The sequence below is a fragment of the Podarcis tiliguerta genome, assembly GCF_965153285.1.
Source record: "Podarcis tiliguerta genome assembly, chromosome: 4".
NCBI lineage: Eukaryota > Metazoa > Chordata > Lepidosauria > Squamata > Lacertidae > Podarcis > Podarcis tiliguerta.
In genome coordinates this window covers 12,228,040-12,247,249 of record NC_139537.1, presented here as the reverse complement: position 1 = coordinate 12,247,249, position 19,210 = coordinate 12,228,040, and the positions used below count along the sequence as shown (strand labels likewise).

Sequence of the window (19,210 nt, the reverse complement as noted above, 5' to 3'; positions counted from 1 at the left end):
GATGATCACCCATAGTGATGAATGAGGAAGTGGGTGAGATGGGCTGTGTGTGGAGATTCACTTGGGACAGTGCCATTATCCAAGAGGCTGGGTTCTATAGCTACTCTCTGTAATATTGAAATAAAAAAGGATGGTAAGAAACTTTTCCTTGTCTTTATACTGTATTTTTTGCTCTATAAGACTCACTTTTTCCCTCCTAAAAAGGGGAAATGTGTGCGTCTTATGGAGCGAATGCAGGCTGCGCAGCTATCCCAGAAGCCACAACAGCAAGAGGGATAGCTGCTTTCATTGCACAGCGATCCCTCTTGCTGTACTGGCTTCTGAGATTCAGAATATTTTTTTTCTTGTTTTCCTCTTCCAAAAACTAGGTGCGTCTTGTGGTCTGGTGCGTCTTATAGAGTGAAAAATACAGTACTTTCCTGGGCAACCAGCTGGGAGCTGCGGAAGGCATTATGACATTATTTTTATCTGACAAAAGTTGGCAGGGATGTCTCACCTGATTAATTACGTGGGGGCATCAGTTCCTGTTCATTTATGCAGGTGATGCACAATAAACACCTTGGAACATACCTGGATTAAATGACCCTCCATACCAGACCCTACAAATGTCCCTATTTCCCAGAGACAGTCCAAGATTTACAGAAGCTGTCCCAATTTCTGATTTGATCCTGGAATATCCTGCTTTTAGTTAGGACATCCCTATTTTCATTGGAGAAATGTTGGAGGGTATGCAATACAAGCAGTTTCTCTGAGATCGTATCAGGGTGGATTTCAGGGTGGGTGGGTGGAAGAGAGGAAATACCTCCTGGAGTCTTAAGAGTTGTGCAGATGAGTGGATTTCAGCAGGTATTATCTGCATGAGAACCTACATCAGCAGATGTAGTTTGCAGAAGTCCTTTCCTCTTTGACATCTCACCACTCGAGTGGGCTACTTCATGTTTGCATCAAGTGAGGACATGGGCTGTTGTAGGCTTAGCAAACCAGTCTTGGCCTAGCACCACAAAGGAATTTTTCACGTAAGCTGATGCCATCTCAAAAGCAGCATTTTTCTACTGAGTCAGCTCACATCTTTGTCTGACAGTGATAAATTGTGGAGCAATCAAGGGATGGGCTGAGATCTATGAATCAGCAGTCTCTCCTTCCTAGAAAATGCTTTCATTATCGTGGCTTCCTACGAAGCACCATGAGAAATGTAGACTGAGGGTGACGCTGTGCCTATATTAATCGGCTATCCAGTTTTGACGTGGAAATGTCACAGGGCTGCTTTTCTTTTCTTTTCTCTGCCATAATTCCTGTGCCTCTCAACAGGTAAAACCATCCCATGCTTTGCAATGCACTTTAAGAAAAGACCATTCCCTAGTAGATGTCTCTGTGCCATGCACATGTTAAACACAGATCCCTGGAAGAAAAGGTCAAGCTATGAGAGTTCAGACTTGCGCTTAGTGATTTTCCACACCTGCGGGTCTGGTTGTGCATAGCTAGCCTGGCAGGTCCATGTTTTAACTGATTTTAATATTGTGTTTTTAAATTGTTACAACCTCCCCTGGGACCCCATAGTGAAGGGTAGATGATGGTGATGATGACTGATGATGATGATTCTGTATGTAATAGCTTGGATCCTAGGATAACTCAAACTTTACGAAAACAAAGTTGAGTGCACCTCTGTCTGATTTTGGAAAATTCTTGCCTCCTATATTGTGTTGTTTGGAGACATCCCCTTGCCGACAAAGGTCCGTATAGTTAAAGCTATGGTTTTCCCAGTAGTGATGTATGGAAGTGAGAGCTGTACCATAAGGAAGGCTGATCGCTGAAGAATTTATGCTTTTGAATTATGGTGCTGGAGGAGACTCTTGAGAGTCCCATGGACTGCAAGAAGATCAAACCTATCCATTCTTAAGGAAATCAGCCCTGAGTGCTCACTGGAAGGACAGATCCTGAAGCTGAGGCTCCAATACTTTGGCCACCTCATGAGAAGAGAAGACTCCCTGGAAAAGACCCTGATGTTGGGAAAGATGGAGGGCACAAGGAGAAGGGGACGACAGAGGATGAGATGGTTGGACAGTGTTCTCGAAGGTACCAGCATGAGTTTGACCAAACTGCGGGAGGCGGTGGAAGACAGGAGTGCCTGGCGTGCTCTGATCCATGGGGTCACAAAGAGTCGGACACAACTAAATGACTAAACAACAACAACCACATTTCACATTGTTCAGAAAGGCCCCCTGATGCCCCCCAGAGTGAGGTTTTTGGGAGGGCTGCATGTGGCTTCAGGAGGGATGAGGGAACTGGGTGCTTCCCTTCTGTGAACTTTCTTAAATTAACTGTCTTTAGGATCCAAATCCATGCCTTGTAAATGGCAGCGTTGCCAATTGGAGAAGGAAGAAAACCAGCCCTATTGTACTCCTGTATCTTTTGCAAAGAGTAGATATATATAAAAATGAGCAGACAAAGCATTACATTGCTAGTTGGCGCACAGCCAGTTGCTGCTAAAGAGGCAGCCACAGGAGACGAGTGCAAAAGCTGGTGATGCTAGGAAAGTTGAGAACTGCAGAATGAACAAAGGAGACATTTTTTGTGCTCTAGCAGGTGCAGATTTGCCCCTATCTGCACGAGGACAGAGTGGAGCCATGCAATGTGGGCCTCAATGTTGGCTTCTTGGCACCACTTCAGTCTACCCACCCAGCCGCCATTTGTTTCAGTTCAGGATTAGCTAGTCGCTGTCTGGGGACTGAGTGAGAATTTTGGGAAGGGAACCGTAGATTGCCAGTTGTGGAGGTGGAGGCTTTTCCCTGCTCCATATTAACAACACAGTGGTTGACCTTAATTCAGTCAACCTGGTAGTACAAGCAACATGGCAGGTTCTTAGCCACTCTCTTAAGTACCCTGAGCCACATTCGCCCAACCTACCTATCACTGCTGGTTAGCTCAAGAAGTGGAGAGGGCACACTTTTTGCAAGAGGTTGAGGCTTGCTACCACTGAATGCTGGTCTATATGGGTGGTGGTGAACGGGTGATACCAGACGGGAGGCAGGGAGATTCTTCCCATTGTGCCCAAACTTGCTGGGTTTTAAACCTGGTCCTTATACCCATTGCATTTTTGCATATCTTCATCCCAGTAGGAGAATAGAACAGCAATTGGACAAATGTCTACATTGGGCCTGGTAGTTGCGACATATTAATTGTGAATGTTGCTGTGTGTATCCAAATAGTCTCAGTGGCAACAAACCTTAATGAGACACTAATGAAGCAGTGGGCTGGGAACTCATTAGACTGCTCTTTAACCTTTGCCGCTGAGGACACAACCTTAGAAATCAAACTAACCTCGCACTGCATGCAGATGATTGATATTACTGTATGTCTTTGTTCTCTTAAAGGTAAAGGTAAAGGTAAAGGTACTCCTGCCCGTACGGGCCAGTGTAGGGTTGTGCGCTCATCTCACTCTATAGGCCAGGAGCCAGCGCTGTCCGCAGACACTTCCAGGTCACATGGCCAGCGTGACAAGCTGCATCTGGCGAGCCAGCGCAGCACACGGAACGCCGTTTACCTTCCCGCTGGTAAGCGGTCCCTATTTATCTACTTGCACCCGGGGGTGCTTTTGAACTGCTAGGTTGGCAGCGCTGGGACCGAACGATGGGAGCGCACCCCGCAGCGGGGATTCGAACCGCCGACCATGCGATTGGCAAGTCCTAGGCGCTGAGGTTTTGTTCTCTTAGGTTGCTTTAAAACAACAACTTATACAGTGGTACCTCAGGTTACATACTTAATTCGTTCTGGAGGTCCATTCTTAACCTGAAACGGTTCTTAACCTGAAGCACCACTTTAGCTAATGGGGCCTCCTGCTGCGCCGTCGGAGCACGATTTCTGTTCTCATCCTGAAGCAAAGTTCTTAACCTGAAGCACTGTTTCTGGGTTAGTGGAGTCTGTAACCTGAAGCGTATGTAACCTAAAGCGTATGTAACCCGAGGTACCACTGTATTTGCCAACAACTAGACAGCAAATATTATACTCCTGGTATTTTATTTAAGCTATTTTAAGGGACACATGGACACTGCATTCCTTCAGGGCTTGTTTTAAATTCCTGATCTTTGCTCTGAAATCTTCCTCATGGAAAGGCCATGCAGAACGTCCCAGGTTCAGCCACCAACATTCCCTGTAAAAATTGTCTAGAATGATGGGAGGTGTAGTCCAACAGCATCTGAGGATACAAGGTAGAAAAACAGTGCACCCAACGCACCCAAGAACAGCAACCAGTCATCTCTGTCCACTCCCTGCCTTTTATCATCTACCACCTGAGGCAGCCACCTCATTCTTCCTAATGTTAGGGCCGGCCCTATTCCTAATATAATTTTGTCTAAACTTGAGGTGAAGGAAGAAGCCATGGGAGACTGCTGAAACTAATGCAGCTTTGAGAGCACATTCCAACCAGCAACCCTTTGATTTATGTGACAAAATATACAATGCACACTCCCAATTAGAGCCCGTTCCTTTGCCATAGGCAGCAAATATTGGGCCCTGTTACTGGGATCTTTGTTTATGATTTCTTTACTTTTTTGTCCCTCAGTTTGCAGAAATTCATGGGTCATCAGCGAATTCCTGAGATGCATGAGAGAGAAAGCAATTGATCAGTTAAACCGCTCCACTTCCATTCAGTGGCACAATAGGCCATTGCTCCCGATTGAAAACCAGGGAGCTTGTTCCTTCTACATGCGTGTGCTTATCGTGTAGGCAAAATCCAGTATATAAGAGACAGGAAAAAGGAATGCTTCCGTAGGAGAACAAACGGCTTGTAGAGCAGCAGTAGGTGAAATGTATTCCTCAGCATTAAAATCTCAGCATTCCTCAGCATTAAAAATCAGTGAGGCGTCTATAGGGTTGCCAAGCTTTTTAATTCATCCAGCTCCTGTTGCTGAAGCAGCAGCCTAATGCTCAGAAATGTAGCTGATGGAGTTTTGGCTGGCATGGCAATTTCAGGGATCAGAAAAGCGTCATCTGTTCAATTTTGGTGACTCTGTGTGCTCTTCAAGGCGCAGGAGCAGGACTGGTTTAAAAAAGAAGAAGCTGGCAACTGTATCCCAGAAATTAGGAGACGGGAGAATTTCAAAGGGTAATTGTACTGGTTCGAGAAGTGTGAATTAAGTCATTTCTTACTGAAATGTGAACAAAACTGAGACCAATAGTGGGTCCAATGGTCAAAAAGGCCGTTTCTGCATGTGCTGAAGAGGGAAGTGAGGGGCACTCCATTGTCTCTCAAGACAGGTGGATGCCAACAGCAACATACTCAGGATCCCTTAATGCAGGCATCCCCAAACTTGGCCCTCCAGATGTTTTGGGACCACAATTCTCATCATCCCTGACCACTGGTCCTGTTAGCTAGGGATGATGGGAGTTGTAGTCCCAAAACATCTGGAGGGTTGAGTTTGGGGGTGCCTGCCTTAATGCCTGAAGCATGTTAGGTTCTCCACTGCACTCATGATCATAGTAAAGAGTTCCACCACCAGATGTCAAAGAGAACAACTACCAGACATCTGAAGGCAGCCCTGTTTAGGGAAGCTTTTAATGTTTGATGTATTACGGTATTTTAATATTTTGTTGGAAGCCCAGCCAGATGGGCGGGTTATAAATAATAAATTATTATTATTATTATTATTATTATTATTATTATTATTATTATTATTATTATTATTATTGCAAAAGCATGGACCTTGAAAAAGAAAATAAAAAGCTACCACTTTTCTTGTAACTTTGATCCTCCTCCTTCTATCTCAGCCTGACATACTAGAAAATATAATGCATGTTCCTCACGTAGCGGTACGATTTTGCGAAAGTGCCTCTGTTTAATTTTGCTGTAGCAACAGTGGCAATATCTTTGCCGTGGATATTTAGTTGGGAACCAAACCCCACTACTCCACACCCTACTTTGCTCTCCTGAAACTTCATAGCAAGTCTGCTTTTCAATGCATACCAATGGACAAAGCATGATCGTTTATTAGCGCTCATAAGCAGAACCCAGCAGGACAGCTAGTTTCTGAACCAGCCTGCTGCAGCCTTTAACCCTTTAACAGCAGTTTCCTCTGCCAGTGTGAGAGCCAGTGTGTTGTAGTGGTTAAGAGCGGTAGTCTCGTAATCTGGGGAACCGGGTTCGCGTCTCCGCTCCTCCACATGCAGCTGCTGGGTGACCTTGGGCCAGTCACACTTCTCTGAAGTCTCTCAGCCCCACTCACCTCACAGAGTGTTTGTTGTGGGGGGGAGGAAGGGAAAGGAGATTGTTAGCCGCTTTGAGACACCATCGGGTAGTGATAAAGCGGGATATCAAATCCAAACTCCTCCTCCTCAAACTCCTCCACAATTAGCTGGCGATAAGGTTTAATCTGCAAGCTACGAAAGGCATTGCCTGTTGATTGCTCTGGGCCAAATCCCCATTAAAGACACAGGAGCAGGCCAAGCCTGTCCTTCCCCAAAAGTTGGCAACCTTATCAGAGAGTGGTAGGCATTGTGCATAAAAAAGGCACAGCTAAGGCAATGCAAGGGGGGTGTCCAGCATTTTGCAGTATGAACCCCCCAGATTAAACACACAGCGTGGAAACTGTGCCTATTGACAGGAAAGGAACTCAGTTCCAAGTAATCTGCTTAGTAATGCACACGCCAGCTTAAGTGGTTTGTGTATTGCAGTCATAATGGAAGAGGTGGAGGCTAGGGAAACAGTTGGGGGAGCACATAGTATTGAGAGCACTCCTTGCTGTAGTAGTAGTATTGCACACCCAGCTCCGCAGATGCTCTGTGGCTTTAAAAGTGGAGCTGGTCCCAGTGTTTTCCCCCCTGCCTTCCTTGCCTGGACCTAAGATGGATGCTTCTGCGGCAGCACAGCCCACAAGCCAGCTTTGCCCTGCCTGGCTGTTCTGCTTCTCTTGGAAGCTGGCTCCAGACAAGTCGTCAGCATTGCAGGAGCTACAGAGTGGAGAGGGCAGTCCCCCCCAGGTAAGGCTCCTGTCGTGAATGCAGAGCTGCTCTTTCAAGGCACACCTGCTCAGGGGGCGAAAGTGCCGAGGGTGCTGCAATGCCGAATTATGGCCCTTTTCTGTTGCGGCTTCCTCCCCACCCCCGTCGTATAAACAGAACGCAGTTCTCGGCAAGGGAGCAAAGAGTCGTCTGGCTGGTGGTTGTTAAAACTTATTTCTCTGCTCAAGTTTATTGGAGGAGGGAAGTGGAGATGGAGGGGCATTGCCACCCCTGTGTTCCTGGAAGAGCTAATTGCACATGGCTGAAATCAGTAGCTTTGCTTTCCCGTCTAGGGCTACCTTCCGGCCTAACAAGGCTTTGTTTGACTTTTTAAAATTAGCACGCTGGGGAGAGAGAGGGCTCCTCTATCTTGAAGGCAAGCATGATGGGCTGAGATTCAACAGGTGCAGCTTCTTGCCCAAGCATATTTTTGGGGAGTTGCTTCTACCAATGTTAGATATCTGTTTGTCACAAGATGCTTCTTTAACCCTTCCTTAAAGGTACTCATAGCAGCATACAGATTTATCTTCTCTCCTGTTTTCATTTTAATAATAACCTTGTGAGGTAGGAAGCAGGGAGGGAGAGGGATAGAGGGGAAACTAGTCAAAACCATCTAGGGACCTTCTTGGCTGGGTGGGGATTTGAACCTGGGTCTTAAAGGCCTTGGGACGCGGGTGGCGCTGTGGGTTAAAGCCTCAGCACCTAGGGCTTGCCGATCAAGAGGTCGGCGGTTCGAATCCCCGCGACGGGGTGCGCTCCCGTTGTTAGGTCCCAGCGCCTGCCAACCTAGCAGTTCGAAAGCACCCCTGGGTGCAAGTAGATAAATAGGGACCGCTTACTAGCGGGAAGGTAAACGGCGTTTCCGTGTGCGGCTCTGGCTCGCCAGAGCAGCGATGTCACGCTGGCCACGTGACCCGGAAGTGTATTCGGACAGCGCTGGCCCTCGGCCTCTTTGAGTGAGATGGGCGCACAACCCTAGAGTCTGTCAAGACTGGCCCGTACGGGCAGGGGTACCTTTACCTTTACCTTAAAGGCCTTAGCCCCCCTCCCTCAACTGGTACCTTGGTTAAAGCTGCACTGTTATGACCACATGCCATTACCCTCTAGTAGTTCTCCAAATGGCTTTTGAGGAGCTCAGTCAGAGACCAGGCTGATTGATAGATAGCTTAGTTTTCTACAAGGGAGTGGAGCCTGTAGAACAGGCTTCCTCAGCTGCTTTCCTCCAGATGTTTTTTGGCCTACAACTCCCATGATCCCTAGCTAGCAGGACCAGTGGTCAGGGATGCTGGGAATTGTAGTCTCCAAAACATCTGGAGGGCCAAGGTTGAGGAAGCCTGCTGTAGAAGGTGGTCTAGAGACAGAAGCTTAAAAGGCCTCTGTGTGCTCCCAGCATTTGCAAAAGCAAGTTGTTTACTTGGAGCTGTCTGTAGTCCTGCAACCTTTGAAGAGACTTCCCTCTTTCGTTGTAGGACCCAATAATGGACCAGAACATGACACCTGTGAATGATGCTGTATCATCAAATTGTGTCATGGGTCCATGGGGAGGATAGCAGCTGCCAGTGGTGAAGGAAGGAAGGAAGGAAGGAAGGAAGGAAGGAAGGAAGGAAGGAAGGAAGGAAGATGCAAAAAATCTCATTCAACTTTTCTGCAATCTCCTTATCCTTCTCTAGCACACCTTTGACTCCTTTGTCATCCAAGGCTCCAACTGCCTCCCTAGTTGCTGCTGGAGTGTATGTAACTGGGACCGGTTATCCCTGTCCAGGGAAATCCACAGCTGGCCAACCAGCTGTAGGTGGAAATAGGCACTCCCAGCCATTGAAGTCACCTTTGCTTCCAGAGATACAAATGGCTCTAGAAGTACCCACAAGCTGTGCTCCATACAGAGGAGTGCAACTCCTTCTAGAGCAGGACGTCCTTTGAAATCCTGGACCTGAGAACCGCTCACCCACTATACCTTCATTGGGTGTTGACTGGGTATTGACAACGCCTCACTACAGATCTCCTGGAGACTTCACCCAACTGCCCAGACAAATTGCCCAGACCAGTTTTGGGGATGGAGGTTAAAGGGCTATTGAATAACAGCAGTGCTTTGGGAAGGCAGATGAATTTTACTTTTTGTGGTAGGTTCAGATTAGTGCTGGGGACACGGGTGGTGCTGTGGGTTAAACCACAGAGCCTAGGACTTGCCGATCAGAAGGTCGGCGGTTCGAACCCCCCCGACGGAGTGAGCTCCCATTGCTCAGTCCCTGCTCCTGCCAACCTAGCAGTTCTAAAGCACATCAAAGTGCAAGTAGATAAATAGGTACCGCTCCGGCGGGAAGGTAAACGGCGTTTCCGTGCGCTGCTCTGGTTCGCCAGAAGCAGCTTAGTCATGCTGGCCACATGACCCGGAAGCTGTACGCCAGCTCTGTCGGCCAATAAAGCGAGATGAGTGCCGCAACCACAGAGTCAGCCACGCCTGGACCTAATGGTCAGGGGTCCCTTGACCTTTACCTTTACAGATTGTTGTTGTTTAATCATTTAGTCGTGTCTGACCCTTCGTGACCCCATGGACCAGAGCACGCCAGGCACTCCTGTCTTTCACTGCCTCCCGCAGTTTGGAGAAACTCATGTTCGTAGCTTCGAGAACACTGTCCAGCCATCTCGTCCTCTGTCGTCCCCTTCTCCTTGTGCCCTCAATCTTTCCCAACAACCTTTACAGATTAGTGCTAGTCAATGCATCAGGGCATACTGTCACTACAGAAGTCCCCCCCCCCCGATCTTTTTTTTAAAGAGTTCCTGTTGAAGCAGCGGCAGAGCTGGACTGAACAATCTGTTAGTGACCCAGTGGGAATTACCAATGCAAGGAGCCACATTTTTCCTTCCTAACAATGCCTGTGGGAATCACACTGTGCCAGGATGTAGCATAGTTCCCTCTGGGATGTTACAGGAGACAATGCAGAAGAGCTGCTCATTGCAATTTCATCTTCACTCCCAGTAGCTGCAAAGCTTTTCATCATCATCATCATTTATTATTATCATTATTAAATTTTGAACCTCCATCTGTAGATCTCAGGGCAGTTCACGACGTAAAAATACAAGACTAAAAAATAACCAATAACCCCTCTTCCCACCCCATGTCTTATGTCTTCTTTGTGTGCCCCCAAAGAAACACAATTAATTTCCATGAAAGTGGTCCCTGGTTCTGTTGAGGACTCAAAATGGTTGTGCGTCCATGCCCCAGTGATACTTTTTTTAGCAGAAAGTTGCTTCGAACTGGCTTTTTCTTTAGTCATAATTATTTTCTGTAGCATTTTGGATTGAGTTCTTTTCTCAGTCTGCAATTTCACATTCAGTCATGCTTGTATAGAGACATAGGAAGAAGACCTGGATTTGGGATGTCACATTTTTCAAATTTAGGATAGCCCTCGGCTATTATCTGGTCCACATCAACAATGCTTGACAACTTTGCTCCTGACCTTTTTAAATAAAGAAATTAGGCTACAATCAAAATCACCTTTGCACTAGGCTGAGTGTACGTGTGTGGATTTGGTGGTAGTTTTTGGCCGTTGAATTATTGATTTAATGGATTGATTCATTATATTTCAATGTTGCTTTTCATTCAAATGAATCTCAGAGTGGCTCACAAACAATAAGTAGCAGTGACATGATAGAACATCACAAATGCAGCACAAATCATATAGAATAATTAACAAATTGTCAGTGAAGCAATTAAAATATATCTTCTTCTTCTTTGACGATCACTCATAGCCGAGTAAGATCATCTTTCATAAATATGGTTTTAACAGTGAGTCCGTAAGTGACTGTGGAGGTCAATTCTGGATCCACATGTCCTTCCACAGTGGGGACATAGGTTTCCGGGTGGGAGTTGATCATGGTGAGGGTTTGCCAAGCGTGCCTTCCTCTTAGCTTGTTTCTCCCCTGCATCCTGAGTTCGAGCGTCTTCAAAGCCCATGATACCTTTGGTAAAGGCTGTTCTCCAATTGGAGCGCTCACAGGCCAGTGTTTCCCAGTTGTCAGTGTTTATACTACATTTTTTAAGATTTGCCTTGAGAGAGTTTTTAAACCTCTTTTGTCGACCACCAGCATTACGCTTACCATTTTAAAGTTCAGAATTGATTAGTTGCTTTGGAAGACAATAATCAGGCATCCGCACAACATGACCAGTCCAATGAAGTTGATGTTGGAGAATCATTGCTTCGGCACTGGTGATCTTTGCTTCTTCCAGTGCACTGGCATTAGTTCGCCTGTCTTCCCAAGTGATGTGTAACATTTTTCAGAGACTCTGTTGATGAAATATTTCAAGTAGTTAGAGATGGCATTTATAAGCGATCCCTGTTTCCCAAGCATACAACAAGGTAACAACTAAAAAATATGCTAAGCATCACAACTGAAGCATATGTTATATTATATGATTAACAAATCAATACCACATTTATAATCTATGAAACAATATTAACATTAACAAAATAACAACAACAACAACAACAACAATAATAATAATAATAATAATAATAATAATTTATTATTTACATCCTGCCCATCTGGCTGGGTTTCCCCAGCCATTCTGGGTGGTTCCCAACAGAATAATAATAATAATAATAATAATAATAATAATAATAAAGCAATAAATCACCAAACATTTAAAACTTCCCTAAACAGGGCTACCTTCAGATGTCTTCTAAATTTAGATAAACTAAGCACTGTTAAGTTCATACATATACTCTCCACACCCGCGTCACTCATAATCTTTCACTCTGTTCAGCTCATTAAAATACATAGACACATAATGTCTATGGCAGCAACTTTCTTCTGAAGGTTCTTTAGGCTAGAAGTATGGCAACATAGATGAAACCAGCCACCCTCTGATGGCAGACAGAGTCTCTCACCCCTCACAGATCTCCCTCTTGTCCTTGCATGCCATTTTTGGCCACCCTATCATGTGTTGCATCCAACTACACCCTACGCAGAGTAGAACTATTGGAATTCTGTTAACTTCACTGGGTCTGCTTTGAGTAGGACTAGTACTGGCTACAACCACAAGTCTCTCTGTTTCCTCAGCTCAGTTTGTTGGCTTCCTGGTTGTACAGAAGAGAGCACCATGATTAATGGTCTTCCGTCAATCTGATTGATGGGCTTTCTGGTTGCGATAGTTAAGAGATCTGAGAAGGTAGTGCTGGAGGAGCTCACAAACCAAGACTGCCTACTGTTATTGTTTCTTAGGCATTTTTATGTGAAGTTGACGGTAGTCTTGGGTGCAAGAAAAGGGCAGACAATTGCGCTGTTGTGGAAATCCTGAACTGTTGGTAACATGGTGTTGACTGCAATGAAACCCTCGCGTCCCTTAGGTTGTAAAACCTCATGCTGTGTTAGTGAGTTGGCCAGCTCATTGTTTTGAGCAGATTATGATATCTCTTTAATCAAAGTGTGGCAGAAAATCACTTTTAATACAGCCTTTGCTAAAGAGGCTTTTTAAAGCTTGTGTGTAGCTCTCTAGCACGTACAGCAATAACTGCTAAATCATTGGGCTGCAGTCTTGTACACACTTTCATAGGAGTAGACATCATTGAACTTACCTGTGAGTAGACCTGTATGGGATTGTGCTCTTTGTCTCCCCTCGCCCCTTCTCTGTCACTAAGAAAGATCGTGTTCTTGCTCCAGGTGCGTTCTGAATTCAGTTCTGCATTTATTACCTGGAATGATTGTCTTAAATTTCTGCTGTTGTTTACTTTTATTTTAGGTATACGCAGTTAGCTGGTGTTTTTAAATGGAATGTGAGCACACCCCCTCCTCACTGTCTGGAGTTGGGGATTTTTGGTGGAGGAATGCTTTGTCTGTATAAATGCTGTTATCTGCTGCTAACGAGACTTCAAAAAATGCTTTAACTGCATGTTCCAAGCTATATAGCAAGCAAACAACTCGGACCAGGTGTGAGACAGAGTCAGGCAAATGGTTCCTTCAAGTTGATGGTTTTAAAACTTCCTGCCTTTGGAGAAGGGCTAGCATCAGCTTTGAGGCTGCCCTGAGTAAGGTGCCCTCCCTACTCACAAGCACCCACAGGCTGCTACCATGAGACCCAGGCTAGATCTACACAGCTATAAAAAAACGCTCTGCAACACCCCCCCCCGGAAAAAAAAACCCCACCATTGTAAAGCTCACAATTTAAAATACTATGGAGTTGCGATTTCAGCTCTGCAGCGCCATCTGATATCACAGTGCTGTTGTTGTTTAGTCGTTTAGTCGTGTCCAACACTTTGTGACCCCATGGACCAAAGCACGCCAGGCCCTACTGTCTTCCACTGCCTCCCGCAGTTTGGTCAGACTCATGTTTGTAGCTTCGAGAACACTGTCCAACCATCTCGTCCTCTGTCGTCCCCTTCTCCTTGTGCCCTCCATCTTTCCCAACATCAGGGTCTTTTCCAGGGAGTCTTCTCTTCTCATGAGGTAGCCAAAGTATTGGAGCTTCAGCTTAAGGATCTGTCCTTCCAGTGAGCACTCAGGGCTGATTTCCTTCAGAATGGAGAGGTTTGATCTTCTTGCAGTCCATGGGACTCTCAAGAGTCTCCTCTAGCACCATAATTCAAAACCATCAATTCTTCGGCTATCCGACGAAGAGTCGGACACAACTAAATGATTAAACAACCACAACAATGTCCACTGACCTCCTAAAAGATGAGTAGCAATGGTTTGTTGTTGGCATCTGCCTGTCTTGGGAGACAATGGAGCAGTGCATATTTGGGGGTGAAGTTGAGTAGCAAGGGGACCAGAAGATCCATCATTGGATGTGGTAAACATTGGATAGGGTACCAATTCCTTAGCACAAGACCAGAAATAGCCCTGCACCTCAAATCTACCAGCCACACTTCTGACAGCAGGGGGACAAAGATCATAGTTATGGGTTAGGGACAAAGATCATAGTTATGGGAAGCTTCCGGGTTGGCGCGCCTGGCAATGGCAGACCTCCTTCGTCTCGGAGGAGATTGCTCTCTGAAAAGAAGGGTCTGACCGCCTACGGCGAGGCGGAGACCCGCTAAAAACCACGGTTGGAGGAAGACCGTGGACTTGGGATCCGGCTGGTGCCAGTAGCGCCTCCCTTACTCGCGGGGAGACCCGGTTACGGGCTCCGGAGCGACGTGGGGTGAGCGGCGCGGCACTTTGGATCGATCGCTGTTTTCGGGGAGTGAAGCCGCACAGCTGCTGTCAGGAAGCGCTAACTTTTCCTGTGGACATTTGGACTAAAGAAACTCTCGTAAGTAAACGGAAATTGGATTATAAATTACTGAAATTCGGCATCAGATGGAAGGTTAAAACAGGAAGCCCACCTTCCACTTTGTAGAAAGATCAAGGCAAAAGCGTGAGAACTGGAGCCTCTAAAAAGTACTTCACAAGGAAATAAATCTGTCACCTAAGCCCTTTAAACCCCCCCTCGGAAGCAGGGAAGAGGGGGAGATTGCTTTAACAGTTTATAGTCCTGCAGAGCAGGGTACTTTGAACCTATTGTTAACCATCTCGAGCCCGGGACCGGGCGGCCAAAACAAGAAAAAGAATCTTTATAACAAGAAATAAATTACTAAGAATTATAAAGAAGAAAAGGATTAAGAGAGAACTGAATCTTTTGCTTACTGTTTGGGAAAGGAAAAAAGGAGTTAAATGACAATTGTTTTTGAAAGGTGGATGAAAAATAACTAAAGGAAACTGTAATCAGGTGGCTGTGGAAAGTTACAGAAACTCATGTTGGAATGTTACAAATGTTACACTTTTGGATAGAAACTTTCACACAGGCTGCAACTTTACAGACTAAATAAGTATCTGACCTTGACAGTAAGATAACATTGAAAGAACAGACTTGGGAACATGGAGGGAAGAATAGCAGCTCTGTTTGAGCAATTTCAAAAAAAACTGTCTATTTTGGAATTTGGCATCTCTGATTTGAAGGAAAATGTGCACAGCCTGGCCCAAGAAGGGAAAAAACTATTAAACTCGGCCCAAGGACTGGAATTAAACCAACAAGGAAGGACAACTGACAAGAATATGGATCAAACAGAACAGGTTCCGTCTTTACAAGAGGAATCTCTGGTGGAAAATACAGTAATAGAGCCTCAAGTTGATGGACAAAAAATGGACTATGAGAGTAAAGAGTTTAAAGGACAGATCTGGAAAAGGAGTGCCATGTATGGACTAAGAGATACAGGTTTGATAAGATATATTTTGGAAATTGGCACTCTGAGAAAGTTTGAAGAAGTGAATTTTAGCAACCTTAAAGAGAGTGTGGAGCAAACCTTGGACAATTCTTTGGTCTACAAGAGGAACTACAGAGTTCGGGCAAGCTTGTTTACAAAGGTTAAAGGAGATGTTGAGGGGAATGTGGTTTGGGACATAATTTTAAGCTCGAAAAAGACTCTCCAGACAGGCCAGAAAGATGATTTAAAGGCCTCGGACACCAGGCAACCTGGCTGATGGACTGAATTGATGGATTGGAAAGACTCTAAAAATTTGTAAAAAGGATTGGCAGCACCCGATACCGGGGGGATGAGATGGGGGGAAAAATTGGAGATCATTAAGTAAAATTTGACAAAATATGGTTTTAATAAGTATTTTGAGGGGATGACGGAAGGAAGTTAACTGGTTCCAGGAGTAAGATAAGGAAAATGAAAAATTAAGATATAAGGGTATATAATTATAGAATTTAAGACTAGAAGTTTTAAGATAAATTCTCTTTTTCTATTATTATTGGTTTTTTTTAAAAAAAGAGGTAAAAAAGGGAAAAAGTATCAAAAGTTGGAGGGAATTTGCCGATTAGATTAAAATCAGGAATATAAAGAGGGAGGTGGGAGGAAGCCATGGAAACAAGTTAAAGGAAAAAAGGGAATGTGAGACTTTGTGTTGTGTGGGCTATTTTTGTGTTTTGTTTTTTTGGGATTTTTGTGTTGGGGGATGGGGAAGAGGGTTTTTTGTTTTTTGTTTTTCTTTTCTCCTCTTTTTTTTCTTTTTCTGCTCTTTTTTTTTCTCTGTTTTTTGTGGATATGTTCTGTTTTATGTTGCTGGAAAATCTCAATAAATATTATTTAAAAAAAAAAGATCATAGTTATGGGTTTAACTCCCCCCCCCCCAAAAAAAAAGAATTTTACTTTCAAAAAGTGTTTGAACAATAGTTTCCTTACTGTTTACTCTAGGCTGGGGTGGTCCATGGCTTCATTCAGGTGACCTGCATCATTCCCACACTAAATACTCACACTTATTTTTAAGTGTATTTTTTTACTACTGCTTTCATTTCTCACACTGTATTTCAATTTGTATTCCACGGACAATACAGGAACTAAAAGAAGCAGGAAAATGTAACCATACAGCATCTAGCATAGCACGTTACAATTGCTACAATAGGCAGAAAAATCACCAAGACCACCAGCAATTTCTAAGTGGCCTGTGGGCAGTGAGGAGTTAGGAAGGCACAGTTAGTTGTTCTCTAGCTAAATACGTTGGCCCAACTATAAAAGAACCAGAAAACAAAACTCTTCCTTGGACAGGGGGAAACTGTCCTGTTCCTTTGTCAAAGGAGTAATATTGGGATGGCCAAAATGCATAGCTGTCAACTTACAGATTTGAAAATAAGGGACCAGCAGCCTCGGAAATAAGGGATCAACAGCCAGAATAAGGGATTTTCAGAGCACAAGTATGTTCGACTTCTGAGCCCCTCCGAGCCAAAGGCAGAAAGCCCATCCAGCAGCCAAATGAAGCCTCAAGCGGTGGTTCCCACAGCGCAGCAACCCAGCAAAGGGGATGCAGCAAGGAAAACCACCGTCACCTCTCCGCTGGGAAGCGCTGAGCAAAGGCGAGTCCCCAGGCAATGCGGCCGATTTGATCGGCACAAGGCATGCAAGCTCTACCCCCTAGTCGTTCTTAGACTCCTTATTGGGTGAGCAACGCAGCCAAGCAACACAGTTGGAGCCTTCCTCCTCCCTGGCCGGCAGGGAGGGAGGGAAAGGAGCTGCTTGCTTTGAAACCCGGGAAATTTAAGGGACATCATCAATAAGGGACAGCAGCGGGAGACGGTGCTGGGATAAGGGACTTTCCCACCAAATAAGGGACGGTTGACAGCTATGCCAAAATGTTGCCCTCCATATGCATTGCAGGGGGTTGGACTGGATAATCCTTGGGGATCCCTTAAAGCTCCACAATTCTATCCTTCTATGATTCTGTGTTGCTGGACTATAACTCCCATCATCCTTGACCATTGACTGTGTTGGCAGGAGCTGATGGGAGGTGAAGCCCAACATCATATAGAAGGCAGCATGTTAGCAACCTTTGAAATAATACAGCTGGTACTTATTTTTACTCTATCTTTTGAAGAGCTGGTTTAGGCTGGAAGGTCGTGTGCATGTGTTTAAGAAAGCGTACCATTTTGAGTAGCGAGTGGAGTGTGACTGGGAAACAAATCAGCATGTCATTTCATCTTGGAACGCATCCAAGGAGATTGAGAAGACAAGAAGCAAATTAGCATCTGTGCCTTCCTACCATCTTCCTACTTGGATTTGAAATGTGCAAAGGAGGTTTTTTCGCTTGTCTGTTCGTGGGTTTGCTCAAAATAGAATCTTCCAAAAGAAGCTTGTGAATGGGTTCACTGTAAAGTACACACTTCAGGGGGGAAATAATAATGCACTTATGAAGAAGAACAAACAGCAATTTTGACTCTGGAGGTAGCATCAGAAATATTGGGGGCGCGCACACACACACCAATATGCTTCCATTTCTCTCTTTGGCACTCTTGAGGAATGTATCCTCTTAAAAAATATTAAATACCCACCACCCCCTGTGACACGCTGCTGATCGGTGGGCCAGCAATGCTGTTCTGCTCCCACCTTTAAGGCAACAGTGTGATTCATTTTTTAATGATAGTAGCTGCCGGCTTGTAACTATGGAGTGGATTGTCATGGAAACCGCACTCCTTCATCTAAATTTACACCAGGACTTGTTATGAGCAAGACAGTGCTGACTTGAAAGAGAACCTGTTTTAATATGTAACTTAATAAAGAGGGAATCGTAAGAGTTGGAGTCAGCGGCCTCGGGGGTCGCCCCGTCCAATGTCCTGCTGTTGCAGGAAGCTCATTCCTACAGCACCCAGGGCCAGATTTAAGTCTGATGAGGCCCTAAGTCATGCGTAGGCAAACTGAAGTCCGGGGGACAGATCCGGCCCAATCACCTTCTAAATCCGGCCTGCGGACGGTCCAGGAATCAGTTTGAGTAGAATGAGTAGAATGAGTAGAATCATGAGTAGAATTTGTCCTTTTATTTAAAATGCATCTCTCCATTATTTGTCGGGCATAGGAATTCATTCATTCCTCCCCCCCCCAAAAAAAATATAGTCCGGCCCCCCACAAGGTCTGAAGGACAGTGGACCGGCTCCCTGCTGAAAAAGTTTGCTGACCCCTGACTTAGCTACTGAAGGTAATGGGGCCCTTTATATGTCCAGCTGTCCTTTGTCAACAACAAATTGTCACTGTTTTTGTGTGTTGAATATATGCTATATGGCAATTTATGGACCTAATAGGTATCTCAAGCCATTTGCACATGTTGTCATGCAACTGGTCCATGCAGAATGTAGGCACCCTGTATATAGAAATGATCAAACCAGTGATATTTTAGGGAGCAGGCTAGCAGGTGGGGCCCATTACTTACACCATAGGAGCCTACACAACACAAAACACTGTTGCTGTATGTTGGTTTTATATTATTTGTTTTTTATCTTATATTTTGGAAGTGTACATCCAGGTTTTTTCCCCTTTACATTTTTTGGGGGGCCCCAAGAGAGTGGGGCCCTAAGCTATAGCTTGTTTAGCTTATACATAAATCCGGCACTGACAGCACCCCGGATAGGTTGCCATCCTGAGAGAAGGAGAAAGAGAACGAGTGAAGATGCATTTCACATGCCACACCTTTCGAGATTTTCCGGGGGCAGGGGGTGGGGAGTCCATACGCAAATATAGCATGTGAATGACACCAATCTATCTCCACTCTTTGGGGAAGCATGACTCTGCAAAGCAGTCGCTTGGAATTAGAGGGCTGTTGAGATCATGCCTGGCTTTTAAGGGCTTTCCGTAGGCATCTGCTTGGCCAATGTAAGAGCAGGATGCTGGGCTGGACCAGATGGGCCTTTGGTCTGATCCAGAAGAGGTGCTCTTAAGTTCTTGGATGTTTGCGAAACCAGCTAGCCAGGGTGTCT

At 45.2% G+C, this 19,210-nt stretch overlaps 1 protein-coding gene across 25 annotated transcripts in view; it reads left to right on the top strand.

The window, feature by feature from the left end:
* DLG2 (discs large MAGUK scaffold protein 2) overlaps positions 1-19,210 on the top strand; it is a 901,255-nt gene that overhangs the window by 365,031 nt on the left and 517,014 nt on the right. The window contains exon 1 of one of the 25 annotated variants that reach the window (XM_083436179.1): positions 6,823-6,972. The exons of the other annotated variants lie outside the window; for them this stretch is intronic. Coding sequence (XP_083292305.1) covers positions 6,838-6,972 — 135 coding nt within the window. The 5' untranslated portion in view covers positions 6,823-6,837. Of the gene's footprint in view, positions 1-6,822; positions 6,973-19,210 lie in introns of those variants that run through there. 25 annotated transcript variants of the gene reach the window in all.